At 37.1% G+C, this 27,727-nt stretch overlaps 1 protein-coding gene across 2 annotated transcripts; it reads right to left on the bottom strand.

Moving 5' to 3' along the window:
- Nucleotides 1–1,314: 1,314 nt before the first annotated feature.
- LOC128264501 (UNC93-like protein) lies at nt 1,315–25,845 on the bottom strand. 2 transcript variants are annotated; one of them, XM_052999999.1, is made up of 6 exons: nt 24,888–25,845; nt 9,843–9,970; nt 4,670–4,804; nt 3,872–4,277; nt 2,361–3,214; nt 1,315–1,626 (listed from the first exon to the last, which is right to left on the bottom strand). In XM_052999999.1, exons 2-6 carry the CDS (start codon nt 9,888–9,890, stop codon nt 1,453–1,455), a joined length of 1,617 nt encoding a protein of 538 aa, XP_052855959.1. In that variant the 5' UTR covers nt 9,891–9,970; nt 24,888–25,845; the 3' UTR covers nt 1,315–1,452. The 2 variants fall into 2 exon arrangements, with proteins under 2 accessions (XP_052855959.1, XP_052855960.1); XM_053000000.1 differs by lacking the exon at nt 24,888–25,845 and adding an exon at nt 13,477–13,635.
- Between the last annotated feature and the right edge of the window lie 1,882 nt (nt 25,846–27,727).

Below are 27,727 nucleotides of genomic sequence, written 5' to 3'. Positions count from 1 at the left end.
TTCATTTATTTATTTTATATATTTTACATAATATAATGAACTACTTAACAGGCTAAGCAAAAAAAAAAAAAGAAAAATATTTGTTGTATTTTTTTTCTCACAAATTTGTTGTGTGTGTATTTTTTTCCATTATTATTTAAGTAAAACGTTTAAATAAAACGAAAAATATATATATATCGTTTTGTAGATGTGTTTATGGTATATCATAAGATTTGTCTATAATCTTAATTGCCATCGCAGGGAGTTTGTTGTTGAAGAAGAAAAATCAAACTCGAAATCGAAAAACGAAAAATCGTAAAAATAGTGTTTACGAAAAAAAATATAAACAGGAAACAATAACTCGCTTAAATTTAGTTTAAAACATAATACTGAGCAAAAAATGTGTATATAACATTTTGCCTACTAGATTTTTTTCTTTTCTTTAAAGATATTTGTATATATTAATTAATTGCTTTTCGTTTTGATTGTTTTTCATTTTTGCACTGATCTGTCGTTTATATATTTTTCAAATATATATTTTATTAAGGCCAGTAGTTTTTTAACTTTACAAATTTGACTATTTTCATATAATTGTTTTTTTTTTTTTTTGTGACTTGTTTTGTGTTTCGTGTGGGCGTGTTTAGACTATCACGTTTTCTTCTTTTTCAAAAAATAAAAAACTCAATTTACAAAAAAAGAGTGGTATTACAAATTTCGTTAAGGGATACACTATAGTTAAAGTACGCTTTAAAATAAAATAACAATTGGTTAGGCATCGTCGACACGCACACTGTTGCAGTGTGTGTGTCTCATGTGTGCGTGTGTTTGTATGGATGTGTGATACTACATTTATACGAACGCTTCAATTGCAAATACAAATTTATCGATATTATGGATCATTTCGATAAGTACCATTCGATAAATTTATATTGCAAAAAGGCGTGCATAAAAACAAAGTAAGAGTGTGCTTACACCTAGACTAACACACAAAAGTTTTGCATTTTCGGGGTTTCTCACTGCTTTTGCATTTTCTAGCATTTCGCTCTTTTCGATCTCTTCTCTGTATGTACAAACTAAAGTTAAGTCAAACTCGGTTGGACTTTGAGCTAAATTGTATCTCTTGCAGGAGCGGGTTTTCGGGGGTGAGGGGTACAAATGTTCTACTACAAAACTACAACCACAAAAGTATGCAACGCGTATCGGCCTTCAATCGGCGCCAGTTGATATTTTTATCGATAACGAAGCGTTCTTCTATCTCTCGATAGGTATGCAAAACACCTATACTAGTCTTCATTGTATCGATAACCAATTTGAATGTTTTTTTTTGTGTGCCGAGCACCTCTGAATCGATAACGCTCCTGGTTCTTCCAGTTGGTAATTTCTCTTTCTCTATCGATAACTTGATGGAATGTGGGGTTTGTGAGGGAGTTTTTGGGTTTTCTGGGGGTGTACTTGTTGGGGAGAATAAAACATTTACAGGCGCGTGACCACAATGTCCTCCTCGAGATCGTCCAGCTCGTCGTCGGTCTCCTCGACGCCATCTGGTCCTGCCTCGGCGGCGGCCAGAGCGGCAGCAGCAGCTGCGGCGGCGGCCTCCTTCTCCTTCTCCGCCGCCTCCAACTTCTCCTGCTTCTTCACCTTGCGTTGCTGCAAAGGAAAATGGAAAATTCGTAAGTCCTCAGTCGGTCTAATTCAGTAGCCTACTTATTGGCATATACCAATTTCGGATTTAATAAATCGTATAATTTATGCATTTCATTTATGATAATTTATAATTTATGCATATAATTTAAAAATTTAAATTAATTGAAAAATAAAATAATACTTGTTTTATCTCTTCTTTTAATTAATATTAAATACCCTAGAATATGACAATTTGAAGGCATAATAAGATCCAGCAAAAAAAAATGTAAAGGTGTTAATTTGTCCACCGTAGTTTTTAGGAATTTGTATGTAATGATGTTAACTATTTTGTAATTAATTAATTTTGTAATTTTGCTATCACTGTTATATAAGTTGCTTATTCTAGCAACAGTAGGTTATAGAAAAAAAATACATAAGCTTCTACTTTTTAAACTCAATAAACACAAAATATATACAAAAAAAAGGTGGTATTGAACATAAACAATGTGGAAAACGCGTGCCTACTTTTAGGCACAAGAGTCAAGGTAAAATAAAGCATTTAAAAACAAAAAACACCTAATACAAATACAAACAACTAAATAAGTAGAAAAATTTATAAAATATTCAACAAAATTGTAATGGCTTAAGATCAAGGTATATGAGTTAAGGTCTAAGATCCTAATGAATATCAACCAAGTTTCAAGGACTACTGTTCCGCCATCAAGCGCTCTATTAAAGCCATGACGCTTTGGACTCACCTTCTTCCTGTAGAGGATCTCGACGATCACGTAGCCAATGCAGCCGAGCGTGAGCACCGCCAGCAGGATGTAGAGCTTCATCTGCGTGCAGAGCGTGGTGGCGTAGGCGTAGGCGATCACAAAGCCGGCGGACTCCCACAGCCGGTAGTTGGAGAAGGCGGCCTCCTTGTTCCTGCGGAAGAGCAGACCGTACAGGCCGTTGATCTGCGTCTGCCACACGGCGTCGCCCACTCCCCACAGTCCGGACATCGCGTAGAAGATGATAGGATTGTCGGGATTGGGCCGCCAGAACAGCTCTACGGTGATGAGGGTAAAGTGGACCACCGCGCCCAGAACAATGATGGGCGTGCGGCCAATGTACTTCATCACCGATCCGAACAGGATCGAGCAGAGGGCATTCACCACTCCAAAACAGATCATCACGAAGCCGATCTTGTTCACGCCCAATGCGCAGGCCACATAGGCCTGGGTGAAGTCGGCGCCAATGAAGGCCTGCTCCATGCCAATGAACACGGTGATCGGGATGAGGAGCTGCAGGTTCGGTTTCTTCATCTGGCGGAACGTGGCGGACAGGAGCTGCAGGCCGGACAACTCGGCGGCCGAGTTGGAGCCCTTGCGCTTCTCACCGTACCGCTTGAGCGGATCCAGGAAGAAGGCGATGATGCAGACGGCGGCCACAATGCAGGACAGGTAGATCATCGAGATCTCGAAGATCTCATCCTCTGGCGGACGCTCCAGGTTGCCGTGGCCGCCGCTGCCGGTGGTGCAGAAGTTGGCGCCGCAGAACTCCAGATCCTCGGCGCTGATCGTCGTGTTTGAGCTGCTGCTGCCGCCATGGGCGCCGCTGGACAGGACTGCAAAGCATATCGGATTAGTAAGACGAATATGATTACGTAAAACACTATCCAGTGCCCCCCAATATCAAGCCAGTCCGATTTGAATGACCCTAAATTATTGAATTTACCAAACTATCAACATTTCGTCATTATGCTATAGCACTTTTGAGATTTCCGGCAATTGGAGATTAATAAAACTGCTTTGTAATCACTTTCGAATGACTTGGCTGCCAGTTTTATGATTTTCAGTAGCTGGCAAAATCAAAAGCTAATACTTAGTTAATTTAAGGGTCTCTGCAATCTTTGCGGTTTTATGACTTGATAAGATTGCTGTTGACTTTTCGGAAATGTTTATGAGAGGAATTTTTAAGAAGAAAACGTAGAGAGTGTTACTTGGCACATTGGGACTGTTGTAAATGTTGTTTGTTTAGGCAAGTTAATAAGGTTACTGATCGGTTACTGATCGGTTACTGATCGGTTACTGATATCATCAGTATAAAAAATTATTTGCCTTTGCTGGTGGTTGTTTTTCGGGTAATATCAATCGTTTACTGAATATAGCTGGCATCAGTAATCGATTGATATGAGCTAAATAACCATCGGTAGGAAAATAATAATTTAGACTGGTTCGTTCGTTAACGTGGACGTATCCCAGTGTGTAACTGTTTAACTCACCCAAGCTGGAGATGAGATTGCCCCAGAGCTCGGCGGATTGCCAGGCCAGGAAGAAGAAGCCGAAGAACCGCACGATGATGGCGTCCACAGCTTGTTCCGTGATCTTAGCATACACCTGTCCCACCTGCGTTAAATAGGTGGCTTTGGACGCCCACATGGGTGCGGCGCCCATGCCCACAAGGATACCGGCGGGAACCAATGTGTAAAATCGCGGAAAAAGCTGGAAGGCGATGTAGGGTGCATAGCAGAGCATGCTGCACACGAGAGTCCATTTGACCGTCAGTTTGCGGATGATCAGGGTGGGCAGGAAGATGCAGGAGACCACCAGGGCGGCGTAGATCGCACTCAGCGACACAGTGCCCAGGCCGTCCTTCGAGTTGATCGAGGATTGCAGGTTGGCCGTGCCCTAGAATTGGAGGTTCGGTTAGCACAGCGTTCGGGGATCGCATAATATATTTCGAAATTATTAAAACCTTTTGCCTTTGGACATTTATTTTACATAAGATTTAAATAGGTCGAAGAACAACTACTGAAATTAGCTGCATAAAATTATTAATATTCAATAAAAGTTATTATTATTATTACTATTATTATTATCTCATATGTTGGGCAATTGTTATTTGTATGTTCTCTATTAAAATGCGGGATTTCATCAACTTTTCATTTAATATTTACTATGTTAAGTAACAACAACGATGTCATATATTATATAATATTGTATCGACAAGGATGAACAAACATACATAAATGTGATTCAAAATTTCGAAATAGTTTTCGAGCTGGCGGCGGTTGGCTTACCTGAAACGCTGTAAATTGCACCATGAAGGCGATCGAGATGATCGAGATATTCTTTAAGATGCGCCATTTCTCGGCCGGATTCAGCACAACTTTCTCTCGCAGCGAGGCGGTGTCGGGCTCGAAACCAGCTTTTGGCTAAAAATAAACGAAAAGCAAGCAAAGAAAAGATATCGTAAGCAAAGTGGCAACAGATCGGCATTCGGTTTTGGTTTTTGGTTTTTGATTTTTAGTTTCTGGTCACCGCAGATCTCACACTCAGATCACCGAGATCTCGAGGAGTGCAGCATCGCCAGTTGGCGAGGGGCAGTGGATGGATGGATGAGCATGATCCTACTTTCTTTCTTATCTCCTCATTTTCGGAGCAGCGATAACTTTCATATTGTGCGCTTAGATATTAAACAAATGTATTTAAATGGTTCAACACAAGCATGGTTGGTAATCGAAACTTATCTTCTTTAGGTTGTTAATACACTGTGAGAAATACAAAATGTTATAAGGAAAGAAATAAAAAATATTTATCTAATTAAAAACAACCAATTTTAAAGCCAAGTGTGTGTAATACCCCTAAATAAACCCCAACTATTAATGCACAAACATTTTAATATCCCTAGTTTTAATATTAAAATATGAATTTATATAACTTTCAAAACAAAACTACATTTTCTAGTAAACTTGTTTTGTATAAAAGCTTTATATAAATATTTATTAATAATAATAAGATTTTCAAACCAAAACACAAAAAAAAAAAACTTTGATTATTATTTATTTTTTTTTAAGGATATAAATTAAATAAATTTTATTTTATTTGTAGAGTATTCAGACTTCGTTTTACCCCGTTCCAGCTTTCATTTTCTGGCGTTGCTTGCTGTCCGACACACTACACATTAATTAATTATTTATGTGTTGGCGCATTTTACGCTTTTAGTTTCTAAAAAAAAAGCCATTGGGTAAAAATTTGGCCTAATCCGAAATCAATTTAAAAAGCCCGCACGCGTTTTGCTCGCGTTTCGCGCGCGTTTTTCGCATTGCGCATGCGTGGCGTGGCCTTTTCTCGTTTTTTCGCCTTTTCGCCTTTAAAATGGCCATCAAAATGCTCGCAGTGCCCGGCGTGTCCCGAGAACTGACCGAGAGCAAGACCCGGGTCCAAAGCCACTCCGAAAATGGCGATTTTGCATGCACCGCACAGGGCAAGAAGGTTACATCGGTAGTCAGGGGCGTCGACTGCGCAGGGGGCGGCGGGGGGTCGGTTTAACCCACACGCGCTGTTATGCAAGTCCCAATCGATTACAATTTGTGCTTGCCTTTTTTTTTATTTTTCTTTGTATTTTTCTCGTTCACTCGACTTTTTGTTTTCATTTGCTGCCAACAATATGGACTTAATTACAGCACATAATAGTTGCCGATGTTCACACGATTTTAGAGTTAAGGAAATAGGTAGATCGGACGAGTTGGGGGACTGTAGAAACCCCGTTTTGTTTGTATGCAAATTGCAGACAGATTTCAGATACAAAAATCCCCTCGCTGCTTATCAGCATAATAAAATTGCATTTAAATTTGTATTAAAAAACAAAAACAGAAACAGTAAAAAAAATGGCAAACCATTAAAAACGTCAGCAAACACTCACAGGAAAAAAAAAGGAATAATAACTGGAACTGTTAAATATCGCATTTAATTAACGAGTACGAAATATAAAATTAAAGGTTAAGTGAAAAAAAAAAAAACATTAAAGTGCAGACCAACTCTTGGAAAACTGAAAGTAGGCATTAAAAACTCCATATTGCTCATACGCCCTGTGTATGTAAAATGCAAATCTTTCTCCATAAGGGTTAATACATATGAATATGGGCGATGCACAGATATCGAAATACATACTTTAATGAAAAACAAACTAATTAATAGCCAATCATGAGCATCATTTTTCTGAGTATTGTTATTATGAATTCCAGCGAAAACTTTTGTTATACTATAATAGACTTTAAGGGATTTTCTGCTATTGATTACAATTGTTACACCACAAATGCAATAAATGCAAATAAATTTGGGCTAGCATATGGCAAGGTAGGTGAAAAAAAAGATACAAAAATCATGACAATGCACAAAGCCAACTGGAAAACCACTCTCAACTGTCTGTGTTTGTTTTTCCTTTTTTCTCGTAGTGCGTATTGTATGTGTGCTGGTTGGTTTGTTTGTTTGTTTGTTGTGGCATGCTTTTCCCGCTAACAGCTGATATTTAATTTTTGTTCACCCATTTTTTTTCTATTTTCAATTTTTTTTTTCAAAGAAACAGCAGAGCAAGCAGAGCTTTGGAACAAGTGCGCGTAATAATAATGCCAGTGCACCAGTGCACAGTCCACAGGGGCCATAATGATATGCGAGAGTGTTGGCAGCGACGCCGCTAGTTGAGACAAACAATAACCGCCGCAAACCAGTTAAAAGCGGCCAGGTGAGCGGACCGTCTCTTCGATGGTGGCCGCAGGTGTGTGTCGATTTTCATATATATTTTTTCAAGTGTGTTTGCGTGTATGCACCAAAAAAAAATATTTGATCGCTTTCTAGCCTTAATAAGTATTTTTATTTTAGCAACCGCAGCTAGTTACATTCAAAGATTTTTTTTCAAACAAACTAAGCATTAATCAGATATGCACATGATATTAAAGTGCTGTGTTTAAAATTTGTAAATTTAAACATCAAATTTTTGTTATATAAACAATTATAAATTGAATAATAATAAATACTTTATTTTTATTAAATAAAACAAGTCAGTAAGATATAGTCCAAAACGATATAAAACAGGAAAGTATAGTAAGCAAAAAAAAGTCTATTAAAGTACAAATCAACAAGATAGGAATGACTAAATTAAAATAAATTGTTTTCCAGTGTAAAGGCGCCTTTTTTGGCAACATGTTGCCAGCGACCTACTGCCTGTTGCAAGTGTGTGAGTGTGTGGGTTCTTCTGTCCGTGTATGTGTGGCAACATGTTGCGCACGCGCTGCGTCGCACGAGATTTGCGTTTTATTTTTAAACGCGGCACGTTTCGTGTTTGCTCAGCCCACAATTCCCCCCTGGAAATCCCCTTCACCATTTTACATGCCATTTGGCTTTGGTGTTTTACATACAGCAGCGGTCAGCACACTAGTCCTTGTCCGTTCAAAACGATAAAGGCCATGGTAAATAAAATGTCTATAAGATGCCAATATTATGACCATATCTTAAAGCAATTCGTTTTCACTTCTTTATTATTAATATGCATCTCCAATATTTTATCTAAGAAAACATTGCTTAGTTATCTATTGTTCAGCTGTCAATTAGAAAAAATTGTATTTCTAAGTTAGCCCTTATAAAGTTTTAGTTCTCTGACCGCCGTTGTAGGTTTGTTAGCTGGACGTTCTCTGGTTTCGTATATTATTTGTTTTGTTTTTTTTTTTGGCTGCTGCGGTTCTGTGTTGACCAAAGCGAGGAAAACGAGTTTGGTTTCGATGTCTCTGCCTCTCAAGAACCGATTACAGGGTGGGGCATGGGTATCGAACCTCTTGCGAGGGGGTGGGGCCATTGTAAATTGGCAATATTTTATTATGAAACCTTGTCGGTGCTTTAATTGTGCAATACGTTTTTCTGTCGTTAGTGTTGCTGTTCGATTGCCTGCCTTGTGTTTTTCTTTTAGTTTCTGCTCTTTCCGTTTCTGTTTCTTTTACCTTATTTATTGCCAAATCGGTTGGCCATCAGCTGGCTGGTCAAGTTTGTGGCTAAGACACATCTATAAATATTTGTGTGGTTAGCGCTTTCTGCTGTCACATTTCTTTTTCTGCCTTTCTGCTTCTCTCGTGAGTTTTTCGATTTGTGGTCTTCGGCTTTTCGGCTTTTCGGTTTTCGGTTTTCAGTTTTCGGATTTCTGTTTTCGGATTTCGGTTTCTTGAGGTGAAATTTATTTCGCCTCATTAAAAGCCAAGGAGTGGCCAAATGCTAATGATCATCGGAATCATCGCCATCCGAGTTTTGGCTTAGTTCGCCCGGGTTTTTCGGTTTATTGGACACTTCCTCCCCAACAGGGCCAATCATAAAAACTGTGACGCGTGTCATTATAAAACATGATTTCTTTGGCGAAGGCAAACACAGTCATTAACTCAACATCAAAACAATACAATACAACACAACAAAAATGAGTAAAATAAAAAAAAAAAAACTAAAAAAAAAACAAAAAACAAAACAAACGGCCCCAGACACTCGATAAGTGTAATCCAGCTTATAAGCTATATGGCCAAATGCTATAGCGTCCATGCATGAATGAATGCCAAAAACGAAACGGCCAACTATGTGAGAATGTGACAACAATTTTCAAGTGGCAGCGTTTATGGTCATTTCGATAACTTCTATGCGAACCCGGGAAATACCCAAGCCGTTTGATGGAAACTTGATCCAGGTGTGTGTAAAAGTGCTAATGCATTGCCTAGGCTGGGTATTTCCACTGTACAGTTTGCAGAAAGTGTCAAGTTCTGTCTATAATTAAATCCAAACTAAGGGAAAAGACTTCCTATATACCAGAAGCGAACTGTTAAATTGAGTTGGAATACCAGTTGGGATAGTTCTATGCACACCAGTTGATTTTATTATAAATACTTAACCTAATTAACCATTTAATGGATCTTTTCACAAAGATACAAATTAAATGTTATGGGAGAACTAATTAAAAAGAGTAAGGCTACAATTTGTTGTTAATTTACCTAAGCCTAGATAATCTACTAAAAGTAAAAACCTTGTAAGGTATTTTTATAATACTTGGTGTTTATAGGCCTTCTGATACGCTTAGGAAATAAACAAGGAATTATTTGGCTTTTACTAAGAAGGGCGACCATACCCCATTAGAACTTAGTAATCAGTAAGGGTTCCTGATTTAATTTCAGTATGGGGCTTCCTGTTGCTTGTACACGTTCAATAATTAAGGAAGAGTTATTAGTTAATTATGCAGAACTCAAAATAATGAGCCCAATTTCGTGATTTCTTTTCGCCTGCCTTTGTTTACAAGATTTGTGGGCCGGTGATTTCATTGTGGGTACGTTGACGTGTCCAGCACTTGTTCAAGATGAATGAGGAGGTGAAATTCAGGTAAGCACTCCACGGGGAGAGAACTACTTGGGACCCAGACCAGACCCCAAAAAGGCACTACGGAACACTCACCTTGACGGGCTCATCGTTCTCGAAACCGGCGTTTGTGAAACCAGTCATCTTGCTGGCTCTTTGTGTTCTCCGCTCCCTTTTGTATTTATTTGGGCCTGGTTAATCAATTAACCCAAGAGAAATGTTGGCTGCGAAAATAAAGACATGTAAAATACCATTAGACGATTATAAAGCCATTTGTTGTGAATGCGAATGTGCAAAGCACTCGATTCACGAATACACATTCAACAAAGGTAATAACAATAATAGCAAAAAAAAAAATTAATAACTTCAATACAGAAAGATTTTCGTTATTGAAAATGGCCTGGACCGAGCCATAATTGTTGGAAATTTCGTAGGCAAATTGATGGCCACTGACTGCTTGACTGACTGACTGACTGACTAACTGACTGACTGACTGACTGTCAGCTTATATACAAACACATTATTGCCCAGGAACAATTGCGAATCGGTTTGAGATTCAGAAACATTCTGCCGAAGTCTTCCCCATTCATTTGGCCCGTGTTCCCAGCGGTTGGTTACCAATTTTGCCATTGTCTAATTGTTTATAATTGACATCCCCCGCCACCCGCTCCGGCCGCAGTTCAAGTTCATGTCCAATTAATTGCATATTAGGCGGTATCCAAACTATTATTCAGGCCCCTCAACTGAAGCGACAAAACACAATGAAACCCCTGACGACACACAAACAAAAAAAAATGTATATATAAAATACACACTCACAAAAAAAACCAGTAATGATAATTAAAAAAATTGGGTAAACTTTTTATGGCCAGACATTGGCATAGAAATTCTCAAAGGAAATAAACAACGAAAATTAACGATAATAACAATGCTAACAGAAATAAACAAAACTCCAGCATAAAAATGCTAAAAAATTTATGGCTTATAATCATGCCGTTGATGACCGCCGGGTGCGGTTTCTTTTTACAATTCTACATAAATTAATATTTATTTATGCTAAGTAACAGGTACAAAAACCAAAAACTAACCGAAACGAATCGAAAGATGAGGATATAGACCAAAAATATCCATGGCCTGGCCTAGTGATTGCGATTTGCAGTCACGTGTAGGAAGAGTTCCACACGTGACTGCAAATAAAATAAAATAAAATGAAATTAAATGAAATAAAATGAAATAAATAAAATAAATTAAATATTATTTGTTTTCCTAAAACTAAGTAAATTTTTTTAGTGTTATTAAACTGCAGAGGTAATTGATTGCCAGTTTTTTATAGGGGTAAAGGCTTTTAGGTACAAACTTTTAATTTATACTTTATGACCAGTTATAAAGTGTAAGCTGTTTTTTTTTTTTAAATAGCTAGTTATGGTGGCTTTAAATTCGGTGCTTAATTTTTGTAATTATTTTTTTGCTACTGTGTGTTCTTGATTGACAACATACTTGTAATTTTTGAAATGGTTGTTGATATTTGTTGGTTAACTATACTTTTTTGTCAAACATATAGTTTTGGCTCTTAGTGAAATGGGCTCTAGAATAATGGATACGAAATGTTTAAGGTACTAGTTAAGCTATACGATGCCGTTTTTTAAAAAATACTGCATTAAATATATACCTCAAGTTAGGTTTTTAAACGATTAAGGCAGATTAACTTTTCATCTAAACTTTGAGCAAGACATACAGGCCTATATTTCTTAGCAAGCTGTGACTTTTTAATAGTTTCATTAAGTGATTAGGGCTTTTAGCAGTCACCGTAGCCATTGAGAGACTTTTTTGTGATGCAATCCCGTGACTCGTCACAGTCCGGCATGTGACTTTATAGCCTTTGCATATGGGACTTTGTGTAATGGCAGAAACAGTTGAATTTGCAGCGAGAACAGTGACTCCGATTAGTTTTCCAATGGCCATGATCTAGCATTTACATGTGGGGGCGAAACAGTCAGGGGTTTTTGCCCAGACAATAATCGATTATTGAGTTTAAGTATCTGTTACGATTACGAGACCGATTCGGTTAGGTTCGGTTATTATCGCAGATAATACCTCAGATAATACGACGTAATTCGGTCATTTCGGTTATCTATTATTTACAAAGGTCCAGAAACGAAGTCACAACAACCTGGCCATAATTAATAGAGCTCATATAGAAGCTGCTACTGGCCACTGACGTCAACACAACAAAGTCGACGCCGTCTAATGCTAATTTATTTTGGAGCCAAACAGCTGGCAAAAATCGACTCGAATATAGTATATATATTTGGGCATGCCAGAATATTCGGCCAGCACGTGTTGTTTTCGCTTTTCAATAAGCCGATCGGCGATATACTTTCGGCGGATTTCCCCGATTGCACATATCTGATGGCATGCATTGGAATGAAATCGAAAACGCCGCCAACGATTCTATAAAGAATACAAATATATATACAGAAATATGTACATATTTCTATTATCCGAATTTGGCAGGCAATTGGCAGTTGTCTACATTTAAGCCAAAGATTTTTATGGCTGCTTCGTGTGGGTTAATTTTTTATATGTACGATTACTGTATATATAGAAATAATACATATAAAAAACGCGACACGCGCCAAACGTCATTAAAAAAAGCATTTCAATTTCAATTATTATTCTAGCGAAATAACGCACTCATCAAAGTCGGGAACTCCATAACACTCGACTAGTCGTGTTTCCCTTTCCATCGCGTTTCGAAATCGGCTATAGACAATCTGCATTATCTTCGCCGCGCGCAGATCGAGACTTAAGTGGCCTACAAATTGGCTGGTGCCAAAAGTTTTTTTTTTGTTATTCGCTCGCTTTTATTTATTATTTCCCATTTGCTACGGGGCCCTTCACCTAAGCTGCCTCTTTTGTGTGAAAAGTCTAAGCGAATTTTGCACCTTTTAGGGATACCCTGAGGAAACTACGAATATTGTAAGATCATTGGATTAAGAACAAGTTTTGGTTAAGTATATGTTTATATATTTTGTAGGTTAACTACAAAACTAACTATTTTTGCACTTATTACATTTTTGAAGTATCCTAGAAAAGGATACTTCAATCTCTCAAAAAACCAATAATAAATTCTTTAAAATATTTTGAACTGGATTTTACCTTATTTAATGGACACAAAAAGATTTGCAAAGTCACATATTCTTGCCCACAAATATTTGCTGGTAACTAACACGTTTTAAAAACATCAACTTAACACAGTTTTTGGGTCAAAAAGAAATTTGTCAAATAAAAGAGACAAATTGTATCGTGTTAAGCCAAACGATACATTTCTATAAAATATTTAAAACTTTTCCTGATACGCGGAACTGTTTTAGTTTCCGCAATTACAAAATTACAAAAAAAAAAAACCTATTGCATTATTTGTATGCCAGTGGAAAACCTTAAACTGTATAGTTTATAGCACTTGTTCAACGAGTTGTATACTTTTTATAGAGTAATTCAAGTTTGTCGGTTTGCAAATGTCTTGTTTTGATTTTTATTACTACATACTACGATTATGTTCAATTTTTTATTTTTTCTGCATTCGAATTTGGTTATTAGTAATGGGGGTTTTGTTTCTCCTTCTCTTTTGCCTTTGTTTGGTTTGGTTTATTGTATTTATGGGTTTGTATTTGATAGAGTTTTTCTTTGGGCTTTACAGGATATTCACTGGCGGCAACAACACACTCACAGTTTTGATTCGGGGGGTAAAAAAAAGTGCGGCTCCTTCGGTTGGGACACGGTACTCGAACTTTGAATGGGTCTGGCCTTAATAACCTGAACCAAAAAAGGGAACTCCAAATGGCCAAGTGGCTGTCTCAGAGCCTCGCAGTACAATGCCAAGAAACTGCGACAACGTGCGAATTTTAAACGAAAAGCACTTTCTAGCTAATTGGAGTGATTAGTGGCAGGCGTCGCTGTCAACGTCGCTGTCGACGTCGACGTCGCAGTCGCCATTGCCACCAGGTAATCGCAAATGGCGGTCCAAGAGCTGGCCAAGATATATGTGGGCAAGGTTATCGCCTGGCCGGAGCTAACTGTAAATAATCAGACAGAGATAGAGCCACCATGCCGTCCCCGTCGCAGCCGCATTATTATATATTTTATTTTATTTTTTTGTAGCTTTGTTGTTAACTCATTTTGGCCAGATTTGCTTTTTGTTGATTTGCGTTTGCCAATTCCGTGGGCCAAGATAACCGCGCCGCCAAGGAGCAGCAGCTCTAGGTGGGTGTCACTTGGCAAGGGGGCGTGGCATCTAACGGTCCGGACCACGCTTCAAAACCTCAATGGCCCTTATGGCGTGTGGCAAGTTTCAGGAGCGGTTCAGGCTCGAAAATTACACCCATGAGGGTTTTTAGTTTTGTGCACTTTTTTTGCGACTTATAAACAATTTGTTCGATTTTTAATTTGATCAATGCTTTTAAGATAAATATATCTTAGAAATAAAATTCAATTCTAACTATAATGAGTTACTTTTTAGATGGAAACCACAGCAGAAAATTTTAAATTTAGAATTTCTTTATATTTGGTACAAAATTGGTTCTTCTCTATATAAGTTTTAAAAGCTATATTTAATAAAAAGTAAGTAATTACATAATTTTTCTTTAGTTTTTTACAAACACTGTTATCCAGAAACAGAACTAGATTGTCTTCAATATTCATTGGAACCCTTCGAGATAAATAATTCCCTGAATTAATCAGTTTGGATTAGTTTGATAGGATAGTTTATTTATATCTATAATGATCTATAAAATCTTTAATTAGTTATAAAATCTATATTAAATAGAAAATAATTAGATGAGTTCGATAATAAGCTAATTTTCTTTTAGTATTTTAGAAACACTTGAAGATAACTGTTTTGCTCAAACAGAAATGGATTGTCTTCCATATTCATTTGAACCCTTCGAGATAAATAATTCCCTGAATTAATCAGTTTGGATCAGTTGGGTGGGACGACCGCTCCTGGGCGACAGAATGAAGGAGAACTCTTCACCTGTCGAAAGCCCATTCGAAAAACTGAAGAGCTGAGCCGGGAACGATAAGATTAGGCGGTTCCAACAACATATACAACGGCTATTTATTGTCTCTATATGGACGCGACAATAGCCAGACCATAAATTCTAATTAATAAACGCGCACGGGTTGATCGAAGGGCGTACGGCGGGCGGTGGGTGGTTGAGTGGTTGAGTGGTTGGGTGGTTGGGGTTTTTGGTTTTTGGGTTTTTTTGGTTTTGTTGGTTGTATGGATGGGTGGTGCCATGACTGGTGGCTCATCCTATCGGAGAATTCGGTAGCCCGTCGTCTTGTGGTCAAGTTATCGCGGTTATTAGCGCGTGATTATGTGGACTGTGATTTCGATGCCGCGATGCCGGCGATCGTAAATATTCACCGATTCGATAATGATTGGAACAAAGTTACGCGAAAAACCGGGCAATAAATTCATCATAAATCGTGTGCACGGGTTTTAGGGAGTTTTTTTTATGTATTCGCTACCGTTTTTCTTTGTTTCGTTTAACTTCACTAGTTTATTGCCTCTAATTTCCGGCTCAACGTGGAAGTGGCTCAAGTGTCTATGACTAAGAGTCTCCGTTATATCGGGATATCAATAATGTTGGCCACTCGAAAGTCGAGAATCGAGTGACAGGCGCTAATGAAGAATGACGCTAGAAATTGCCCCGAGGATTGGGATCAGTATACAAATAGAAATAGTTGGTAATTTATTTGTAAGTAAGGAAAAAAGAAATTTGGCTTGAGGACTTAATAAAAATGGCTACAATATACATGTTTCATGCATATCAATACATTATAATTTTTTACAAAATTTAAATAAATAAATTACACTATCTCTATTGTATAAGAGATTTTGATAAAATTGTAGCGATTGAAATTAATTTATGTACTTTAAACTTTTTTTAATTACTCAACTATGTTTTTGATTTATCAGAAAAATCTAAAGCAAAATAAATTTTGTACCCTCAAACGATAGTAAATATTTGTTCCTTGTGCAGCAAAATATCGCTTAACGATTAGCTGCCAGAAAATAAAAACCTTTTACTCCGCTCACTAATAGTAAGATCCAACTGTTGGCGGCAGTTGTGTCAATAAAAGTATGATGCCCGCGTCGAAGGGTATCGCACTTGACACATGCCTGGGTTTATTCACACACCGATCGGGCATAAGTCGGCATAAAGTCGGCTATAAAGCCAGTAAGCCTCGTTGCGGATCTGGCCCGAAGGGAAGAGCCAGCTCGAGGGGGAAATCAAGAGCTTTGATCGCGACTCGAAGCTTCACAAAGTATTTGCTATTTGACTGACCCAGATTGCGACCCAAAAAAACCAAATTCAAAAAATGCCAAGACCAAGAAAAAAAACAATACACTTCGATTGGCATTGGTGAGCATTTGAATAAACCCACGATGACAGAGAAAATTATTTGTGAAGCTTGGCATTCAATATCTTCAAAAAATCTAAGAATCAAGCAGTCATTTCAACAATTTAAACAACTTAATGGCATAGTTAAAAATACAGAGAACAATAAATATAATTAATAAATTATTTTTGGTAATTGATTTTTATTGATGTAACATATTTCCATTTCTTCGCGTAACATAAATTACACATTTTTTTTAAAAAGCTCTTTGAGTTGTATTTTTTGATTGACTTCTCAAGATACTACATCGGTTTTCCCAACTTACAGCCATGAGTATTCGGTAAGCCCATGTTAAAACTCTATGGATAGTTAAAAATGCACACATTGTATGGCAATTTCACAGCCGTATCGGACTAGTAGATCGTTTAAAATCAATTAATCTTCGATTCGGTGTGTACTTAAGCCCTAAAGCCACGAGAGGCCATCGACATAAGTCAATGGCTGATTGATAGAGACAGCTTATCACGCGGAGTACAACAATGGAAGTGGCATAAGGCTTACAACAACCATAGCCAATCGAAGGCTTAACCATCGGCACTATTGATAAACGAAATAAGCAGGAAAAGCTGCCAGCGAGGGAAATAATAATGTAAATGATTCACGGGATCTTGAGACCTGTTACCAAGTCAAATGGGTCAAAATAATGAATAACAACTGATGAAATGTGCCCAAATCACCGGCTATTCTTGGCTTCTGCGGCGCGACTTCTATCGATTGATATCTGATTAATTCAAATTGGTTTCTGTTGTGAATTCCGACAATCAGGTTTGTTGCCAGAAAATTTCACAAAATATCCACACATATATGACAATTTTTTGCTGATCACGTGCATGGGATCCCGAGTGGGCTAAACAAATAAAAAAAAAAAGGCTGGGGGCCCAACTGGTTTTCTGTCGTCGCCGCTTACTTGCCTTACACTCAAATGTGGGCATACACTTTTTGTGGCCATTTGCCTATTTATAGCCAATATTTTTAGCTGCTGATTTCATTTCATTATTGGAGTGTCCGATACTCGAAGCGCGTACATATATTTTAATTAAAGTAACAACACAAATCGCTTAAGTGACCACCGAAAAGCGAACAGCGACCAGCGACAAATTGTCTAAGGGGATTAGAGATTGCGGCACACACGTCGTATGCGCGATTTGTTCAGAGATTTCTTTGGAGATATTTATGCCATAGGATTTTTGGGGGTGAAATTCCAGATCTGATTAGACACTTGATAGCCTGAATTCTACGAGATGTTTCCACAGGAAATTAGAGTTGGCAATCCAACGAAATTGATAACTGACAAGCAGTAATTAAAAAATAATTTTTAACAGGTTAAAAACGTTAAAAAAAACGTATTACCAATTTATAAATCACTACATTTTGTATTGTTTGCACAATACAATAACAATTATTTATTTATTTATTGTATTTGTTAAATTTACTTAATATTCAAAAAGTATTGAAAACAAGCAACTCCAAACTTGGCCAAAACGCCAAAACAAAATGGTTTCGCTTTGTTGGCTGTCGGCCGAGTTGATTGAACCGGCCAAACGCAATTGTACGACAATTACTTAATAACAATGCGGGTCCGTTTACCGGACTGTATCTCTATGTGATATAATTAAAATCTTGGCTTTTAATTGTTGACGAATGTCAACGAGATCGCCACAAAGGCGATTGATTTCTCGATTTGATAACAAGGCCCTAATAACAGTTAATCTCCTAGGGGCGTGCGGCGGGAGGGGGCGTGGCAGGGGCCCAAAGCGATTTGCATTATGAGGGGCAAATTGAAAAATGGGAAAAAGCGGCTACACAAAATAATGGCCACAAGTCAGAAAACAAAACAGAAAATAATAAAAACATAGAGAGGAAAACAAAAAAAAATTCTCCCAGGTAAAATCACAGTGAAATTAACACGCAACTGTGCACACAATAATCGTATTAATAACAATGATTTCCAGAGTCCCCGAGCCATACATCATATATATATGTTATATATGGGCATTATTTTGTTTTCGATATTATATATGAACTAAGGCTCGGGTTAGCCAATTTCCGCCCGGCCAATTTGAACCGCGTCGAGTGAGTTCGCGTGATTTGGCTGGCCATAAAACATTATATTGGTATAACCAGGCTGTAATCGGCATGCCCGTCATATATCATATACCCCGTGCACCTGTATGGGATGGCTGAAATCAGAAATCACGGCTTAATCAAATTTAAATTGATTGATTTGGCGTGGGCCGTAAAGATTACCGCATGCGGTCATAAATCGATTGATTCGTATCGCTATCAGCAGGTCTTTATAGAGCGTTATACAATAAAAATGCCATAAAAGCTGGTCGGGATTAGGTCCCAAAGAGGAAGTGACTCTGAAGAGCCCCAGGGTCTAGGTAAATTCCTTCAATCAAAACGGTTCAACGGGTTGTACAAGAAAATGAAAGGTTCTTGAAAAATGCATTATCCTTGAAACTAGTATAAGGAAAAGTTTATAAGGTGTAGTACACTTCACGGCCATTCACAAAATGATTTCTTGGGTTTAAAAATAATTGTCGTTCTATAAATACAAATTAATTGGCACTTTTTGTTTAGCACTTTTCTGTTATTTAGAAAATTTTAAGAACACTATTTGTAGATTTATTTAAATTTTATTATTTATTTATTTTGAGTTAAGTGTAAAAACAAACTGTTTACAACTGAGAGAAAAGTTAAAATATTCTGCAACATTCAAGAAAAATCTTTTTCTCGCCACATCAAGTATACGCGGCGTTGCGCTGCCCGGGCAAGCATTGCTCATTCGCCGCGTGTGCACATTTTTGCACATCTTGGCCAACTGCTTCCCACAGCAGCAAAAAATAAACGAAAACCCAACAAATCACCGCGTAATACAGCGAACTGAACTAAAAATGGCCAAGACCGAGACCTTCGTCCGCGATTAGAATGCAATTAGTGGCGGCAAACAAACGGCAAACACAAAAATAATAAAAATAAACTTCTCAAAAAAAGTGTTCTGACAAAACATTGCATTAAGCTTCATTTTCATTCTGTTCAATTTCAATTCCATTTTTTTGCTTTGCCCGCTTCAGTTTCGTTTTCAGTTAGTTGTCGTTTTTATTTATTTATTTTTGTTTTTTTTTTTCATTTACGCTACCTTTTTTTTATCTGTCATAATAACTTCCGCTTCAGTCTCTTTACGATCGTAAGAACAATTAGAGGCCACTTTATGTGAGCGATACAGAACCGAGTTCTTTACTTAACCCACATTTTCTTGCTCAAGGAATTTATTTTCGGCAAGATTTTTGGCGTGAAAAGATTATGCGAGAATAATAATGCCCTGTCACCTGTCTGCTTGTGTATTTAAAGCAAAATAAATTAGAAATCATAAAGCCTGTTTTCCAAGTACATCTTTTTAGGCAACAAGATCATGTTTTATTTAACAGGAGCTTAACAACGAACTACAATTGTGTAATTTGTTGACACAGATATACCAATTAATGATATTAGAATGCCAAGAGAGCTTAAACTCCTAATAATATCATCCGTAAAATAAGCTTACTAAATGTCTTATGAAGTAAATAATGGTAAGAATTTGAGCGTGAAAAGATTGTTAGAAAAATAATGCCGTGTCACCTGTCCGGTTGTATTTTTCGGACAAATAAATCAAAAATCACAAATCCGCCTCTGCTTTTGGCCATTAAGTGTTTGCTCAGCCTGCGGCTTAAACTCAATTGTTGGGTTTTTGGTATTTCTACGCTTTTGCGTCGCAAAGCATGGGCCTTTCCCAAGCCCGTCCAAAAAAATAATAAATAAAAAGGCAGAAAAAAGAGGCATAATGGGGCATAATGAACGTGTTATATAATCGCATAGCACATCAAAGTTCAATGTTTGCCATTGAGACGCTTCTAGCACTATCATATCACTCTGTGATATTATGAAACGCGAGTGGGAAAACGAATACGAAATCTTATCTGTCAGCGGCCACGAGTCTGGATGCTATATACCCGTATACCCATATACCCGTATTCGGAATCCGAATCGGATTCGGTCCCATCAGCGACGTGGCTGGTCATATGCTGGCTCTTATCGCAGGGAGCTGGTAATTATTTGGCTACAAATAACAATAAAAACCTGATCATAAAACTCACAGCGCGCCTTATCACGATAATGATCGTTAGTGGCCGGTTGGCTACCGTATTTATTTTCCTCTATTTCATTTCTGGGTGAAAGCCACCCTATGAGAAAAAAAGTAAAACCAAAAAAAATACATCACCAGATCGGAGCCTGTTAATGGAAAGTTTTTGACTACAACTTGGAAGTTTTCCCAGCGCCTTGAAACTCCGATTCTAGAGGTTACAAGCGTGCTCATGTTAATTTCATTCACAAAAGAAACTCAACTCGTCAGCGTCAACAAAAGAAACCTACAAACATATATATGATCCATATTTATTTATATATGGTATATCGATATTGGATGTAAACAAGTTTTAGCTTTATTTTTGTCACCGATCATGGCTTTTGCTGTTCGGGGCTTATGCAATGTTGGCTACGGATTTTAACACGTACTGCGACAATAAATTGTTGGACACAAAAATAAGTTAACCCAAAAAATATTCTGAATATAAGAGTTAGTAAATGATAAATATTATAATCTTCTTTTTTCTAGGTGCCTATATAATCTACTTTTAAATAATAATCCCATGGTATTAAATTATAGAATTTATCTAGCAACCTTGCAAATGGATAACATTACAATTAAGGTAAATATATGGAGTTGCCATAAATTGCGTAATAAATAAAAGGCAGGATTAGTGTTAAAAACAGTTTTGTGCGTTATAAAAGAGGTGAATAAATGGCGCATTTAAACATATATTATTCTCTCCATTTTATCATGCTATAGTGAATTCCGGGAAAATAAACGATTACGTGCAAGCATGGATTTCAGTGAATTCTATAGTCAGAGCACGATTATCAAGCCCACTTTTAACCACCACACATTGTGTTAACCGGTTTCGCTAACTTCTTTATCAGACTAGAGCGTAGTCTGGTTCTGAATTTGAAGTTTGGGTTTTGGCCACTTCCCCGAAAAATGCAAATCGAGTGAATCGGCTGACTAATTACACCTTGATGTCTAGATTCGAATTGATGATGATGGGCGCGCCTGTTTGCCGTGTTGCCAACTTTAATGAAGTGATAACACATTGGCCGGGCCAAGAAGACGCTCCAATTTGGCTTTTGGCGTTGAGGCTGTGCTGCTAATTTGCAGTTTACATAAACTTGATTTGCCCAGTGTGTTAACGAGGCGGGGGTCAATATTTACCGGGCCATTTGGCACTGGTCGTGCCAACGAGGATGCGGCGTAGTGCGACCACGGGGCGGATGAGTAATAAAGTAAAGCTGCCGTCATCTTCGTCGCTGTCATTCAAGACGAAGTTGTTGTGTAAACGATCGCAACACGATATCAACAACAGATATAGCTGCCATATAGCAGCCGCAGAAGTCAGACATTATTATCAGCATTGTGTTTCGCTCCGTTTTGTTTTGTTTTCTTTTATATCTGCAACGTCAACAGCCCCGAAAAAAGTGAATAAATACATAAAATCACCTATAGGTAAATTAATCATAAATATAAAGAAAGTTTACCCATCAACAAAAGAAAACTTCTCGCTTTGAGTGATATATATAAATTGCAAATCATATATAAGCTGCTCTAAGCTCAATTTTGTGTCCGGTCAAGTCCATAATTTAGTTGCCGCCATTTTTATCGCTGTCTTCGTTATATTTTTGATTGATTTATGACCGACTAACTGAGAAACTCGTTCGTCATTAAGAACAATAATTCGGGTATTTGTTTTCATCTATTTTAAATGATGATTACTACAGAGGTGCTCAATTTATGGCCATGTTTGGGAGTAAAAGCGCATATTTATGGCCAAGTTCCTGATCTCGAAATCGATAGTTTAAATGACAAGAATTTATTGGATGTCGTTCTAAAGACTTTATTTTCAATTATATGTGTTTATTAATTTTGAACTTTTTTAAAGTTTTTTAAATTTATTATTTACCATTTCTAAAAATTTTTCCAATGAAGGTTTATAAATTTAAATGTCAAGATGTTGACTTCGTAATAAAGTAATTTATTTTTAAATATTTTAAAACAATTGTTAATAAAACTATTTTGTGATTGCATGGAAAAAATGACTGAAATTCTCATTGTTGAATATTCAGTTATGTAATTGTTTAGTTTATAGTTTAATTAGGCAACCAATTTTTAATTGCTTGCAAAGCGTTAAAATAATTGCTCGGATATATTTTGGTTGGGTAATTATCAAGCCGATAATTAAATAAGGCTTAATAAACCTGGTAAATGTAATCGAGTTCTATTACCCGTACCGTTATGAATTTTTACAATTATTGTGCGACTTATTGTGCCATAAATATTTCATAATTAAAAATAGAGTTTGATTTGTATCTGTGTTTGCCTCTGTTTGCTGTTGGATTTTTTTGTTTCGTTTTTGCGGAAGTGCATTGATTTTCCACTCAAGTGGGCACTTGACTCGCCGCAGTCGTCATGAATTGATTTTCTCACCTTTATTTACTTAACTTTTTCAGCTTTTTCAGCTTCTCCTCTCGCTCCGCGCGGCGCTCGAAAAATGTTAATTAGTTTTTTTCCCCGGCGGCCAGCACTTTTAATTAGAACTTAGTATTAGTATTTCTGTTTGTCAGCGGCAGTTGTTTCTAGGTGATTTGTTATCGCAACATTTATGCAAATTGCCATTGCAAGTGGGCAATTTGTGTGCGGAAATCCGCCTGCAACGCATCTTCATGCTGCCTGGCTATCGAAAACTCGAAAAAAGCGCTAGTGGATCCCAGTGAAAGTTTTCTATGCTGATCCGGGGCGACAGATGTGAGCTGCCTGCCGTATAAGCCATATAATACATATAAGCCATATACGCCATAAAAGCAGCCCCGTAAGCCGCCGACGCCGATTGACAAGCTGCGCATGCGCGGCCAGCGCTTAAATAACGCCCCGTGTCTCCGCATCGCGCATGCCAAAATCAAAAATCTCAAGACCCCATGTCCCCCAGTCCCCAATCCCAATCCCAATCCCAAGTCCCAAACAGTATCTATCAGATACAGAGCGTCACATGGCCTTAGATGGGCGTGTGGGTGTGGACCACCCACAAAATGCCATTTGTGCCAAATTATCCGACATTACGATGCGTGTGCGTAAGGAAATTCAAGCAAATAGTGTTAGCAAAAACTAAATACGACCTAGTTATTTTCTTCAACAATAATTCAAATCAGTTTTAAAATGTATTTATTTTCTGACCAGATTTAAATCAAAATTACTATGATTAGTATAGGGATTATATTTTTTTTGGCCTTTTTCACTCAAAAATAATTTATTAAATTGTTAGGGCTTTTAGATGTTGAGGAAATACTTAATTTGGTTCTTTGAAAATGTTAACACATATTTTGATATTATTGCAATACAGATTGGTAAATATAATTATAATATTTTTCATAAAATCTTTTATTTTCAACCCTCATTAACTCACGTCGCCCTTCATTTGAAAGTTACTCATTTTCTGAACTCGAAAGTTTCAATAGGCAACAGTTTTTAACTTAGCAAGAGAAAAGTGATTATCGTAAGCTTGGGCACAAATAAATTAGGTGCAAAAATTGGGCTGTAACACAAACTTGCCTTATTACCATAGTTTTAAATTATTACTCAAAGCGCAGATAACTCAAGTAAGTAAAATATAGAGATAAAACATTGTTAAAATAACATTTTCCTAATGCTTAACATAAGACGTATCGGTTCGGCATAACTTAACTTCTAGCTCAACTCAAGGGGGGAACAACCCCATTTGCCACGCCCACTTGGCTTTCATTAGAATTGCCTAACAACTTCCACTGCTGCTTTGTTTGGTTTATTTTATTTCTATTTTGTTTTGTTTTACTTTTTGTTTTGGGTCTCACTAAGCCGCAAAAAGTTTATGCAATTTGTTTATTTATATTTTGCGCCAGACAGCTGTTTTGGGTCTTGGGTTTTTCGCCCTTGCAAATGAATTCTCATGATTAAAACGGTTCGTTGTATTTTTGCAAAATGATTATTAGCTGCAAATAATGTTTGAGTGTTTTTATTTTTTTCAATGAAGTGCATTATTGAGATAGGTTATATAAATGTATTCATTCTCTAAACTTTTTCTCTTATATAATTTTGTATGTTGTAAGCGCTCAAAATAATTTTTTTAAATATAATTTATAAGATAAATCTTCATCGTCTTTAATTTTAGTATTTGACAAAGTACAGAAATCGAAATTAATTAAGCTTTTTTTAATAAAAATGCAAATTTTAGGATGTGAAATAGATTTTATTTTTGTATTACCTATGTATGAACCCATATTAACTAGCCACGTTTAATGCAGCTTCAAGGACAAAAACTTACATTCTTATAAAAATTACTCTTGGAACATTTTCACTTGTTGTATAAAACATAAAATCATTTGGGTTAAATAAATTCTATTTTAATTTGGAACGAAATAAAATTATTCTCTTCTTTGGTATTATTAATTAAAAACTATTTCCATTAACTATTTTTTAGGCTTCGAATCCTGTGCATATTTTCGTTAGATCCCTAAGTTGTTATCCTTATAAGACGTATTTTACACACTTACCGTTATGTGATCTGCAAACTCTTATACGCGAGCGTAAGAGAGCGACTCCCAGTCCTCAGTGTGTGTTTGTGTGCGTGTGTGTTTGAACGTATGTGTAAGCCCAAAAAACAGGATACGCCGCTTTGCCGCTTAACGAAAAAAAATGCACTTCCGTCTTTTAATGCGTTCGCCTTTGTATTGGTGAGCGCGTTTTTGAACTCGTGAATTATGATATTATTGTTTTTGGTTTTATTTTGTTTATTGTTTTTTTTTTAAATATTTTATTTTTGGCAATTAAATGTTATGTAATTGAATTTTGTTGCTCTTTTGTTCTGGACTTCGAAGCAGGAAGCTGGGGTGGTGGCTTAGGGGGCGAATGGTTTACATTTCCGTTGGAAAAAAAATGGAGCCGAAAAAAAAAGTAACGAGGATATGTCACCGAAAAGTCACATTCAGTAATTTAGATATTTTATTTAATTATATTGTTAATTTGTTCTTCTATGGTGTGTTTTGGATTATTTTCGAAATTTTATTTTATTTTTCGGGAATTGAATTTGAGTCGGGTCGGAGAGAGAGAAAAGCACGACCAACTTGAAAACGCACTAAAACGGTATTAAAAGCCGAGACTAAAATTAACTTTGCAAGTAATTTTAAGAGGCGACCCGAAGTCGCTGAGCCGGAGCCGAAGTCTCGCCGAAAGAGAGAGCCGAGAGAGCGGGAGAGCGTTGCGCCGGAGAGTTCACTTCACTTTTTTTTCCCCCGTTTTCCGTTTTTTCGAACTTTTTTTGTTTTTTTTTTTTTGGTTTTTTGTCACAGATCTCAGGTGCAATTGTTGTTGTTTTTGATGCCAGATAAAATAATGGATAATGGCAAGAGCAAAAGCAAAATCAGCTGCTCGTTATCGCTCTCGTTGACGGGTGCTGCTGGGCCAAACGTTGATCGCTGGCCGTTCGCTTGGGAATGATGTTGGCTTAAAGCCCGGCGCTACGTAATATACGCTCAGATCCTGTTTGCATGCCGTCGACGTCTCTGTCGGCGTCTCTGCCGACGTCGCTGCCGGCAGCAGAAGAGAGCGGCGCGAAGAGAGCGCCCGAAGATCACGAGCTTTTTTTGTGTTTTCGGCCCGTTTTTTGTTTGCTTTCGTTTCGGTTTCGGCCGTTTCTTCTACTGCAGCTCACACACGTGTCTCTGCCAGTGTGTGTCTGTCTGTGTGTGTGTGTGAGCGCAGCATCGCACAGTGGGCCAAAACGGAAAATGCCAATTGGCAACCAGCCCAAAAAATGAATCAAATTGTTTTGGTAAACATTGGCCACTTGGCAAAGTGCCTATTACGTTTTACAAATCAAATATATATAAAGTGCAATAACATGTTCACAAATATTACAAGAACCTATTTAAAGAAGGGTAGGAATGTAAAGATCGCGAGTTTTAGCCTATTGTCTTGAGGCTTTTGAAAAGCATTTCGAATTTTACTGTCTTGGTTTTAAATACCTTGCAAACGTACATAGGTTCTTATATGCATTTCTGGTTTCTTAGATTTTTATAACGAGCACGCTACCCCCATTTATATGCAAATAATCTATTTGGCCAACAAATTAAGTCAAGCAAATTGATTTGGTAAATATTAGCTAGTTGGCAAATCGCCTTCTTCGTTTTATAAATTAAATACAAATAATATGCGAATTAAAATTTAATGCATCATGCTAAGGAAGGGAAATTCATAAGAATTTATTCCATTTTTTCTTTAGAATAAAACTAGATTATATAATTTTCTTCATTCTCTAATCAATGTATTTTCCGGAATTGTACAAAACATTTTCATGCAAATAAGTTGTTTGGCTAAGAAATTAAACTTAATCAAATTGATTAGGTAAACATTAGCCACTTGGCGAATTGCCTATTACGTTTTTTAAAATCAAATACAAATAAAATTAAAAATGCCATTATATACCTAATGTTAACCAACATTATAAGAGCCGCTTTCAACCTTTTTTTTTAGAAACTAGAATAATAATGCTGATGATGTTCCCTTTCTATAACAAATTATTTAGTTTTCATTGGCCTGAAATCGAATGTAAATAACTAAACTAATCTTCACCTTCCACAGAATCTTCTAGGTTTTAGAAGTTAATTGTACTTATAGTTCTCTTGAATAAAAAATATAAATAATTTACTAAAATGCTGCTATTTAATTTTAACAATTGGTACTGTTTTAGTTTTCTAGAATCTAACAACTTAATTTGGTATATACAAATTTTACAAATGGCAAAACCAATTGGGACTATTGTTATATATTTAGAACATAGCTAAGAATGGTAAAGGCCCGTGCATTTCATGTTATTGTTTAGATTGTAATACTGTATGGTATTTCTTAGCAAGCAATTTGGTTCTTTAAAAACCAAAGGTCTATCTAATCATTGGAGTTATTTAATTTTGGCCCACTGTGCGCCAGTCGAATGCGCAGCATCGCCGTGAAGTTCGCGCCAGGAAGTTCGATGGCGCTTCGAGCGCGTTCGATGAAGGTTGCAGTTCGATCGGCTATGGGATTCACACGCCAGCCAATCGCTTCGAGCGGCGCTTTTCAACTTTTATTAGAAATTATCGGATTCCGACGCCACGCCCCCCTTCGCGGAGTATCCCAGTGTGTGGTGGGATATACTGAAAATTGGATTTAACGGCAGCGATATCGCCAATTCCCCACCGATCGCCCCGCTCATTTTAGCACATCTTAATTCGATAATTGCCAATAATTGCCGTTAATAGAAGATATGAGACAACAATTGGCGCAACGCCATTGATAAATCGCGGAATATGGGGGGCACATATGTATATCGTATGTGTTATAATAAAAATTGGGCTTT

The sequence above is a fragment of the Drosophila gunungcola genome, unplaced genomic scaffold (genome assembly GCF_025200985.1).
Source record: "Drosophila gunungcola strain Sukarami unplaced genomic scaffold, Dgunungcola_SK_2 000071F, whole genome shotgun sequence".
Classification (NCBI taxonomy): domain Eukaryota; kingdom Metazoa; phylum Arthropoda; class Insecta; order Diptera; family Drosophilidae; genus Drosophila; species Drosophila gunungcola.
This window is presented reverse-complemented; position numbering and strand designations above follow the sequence as displayed.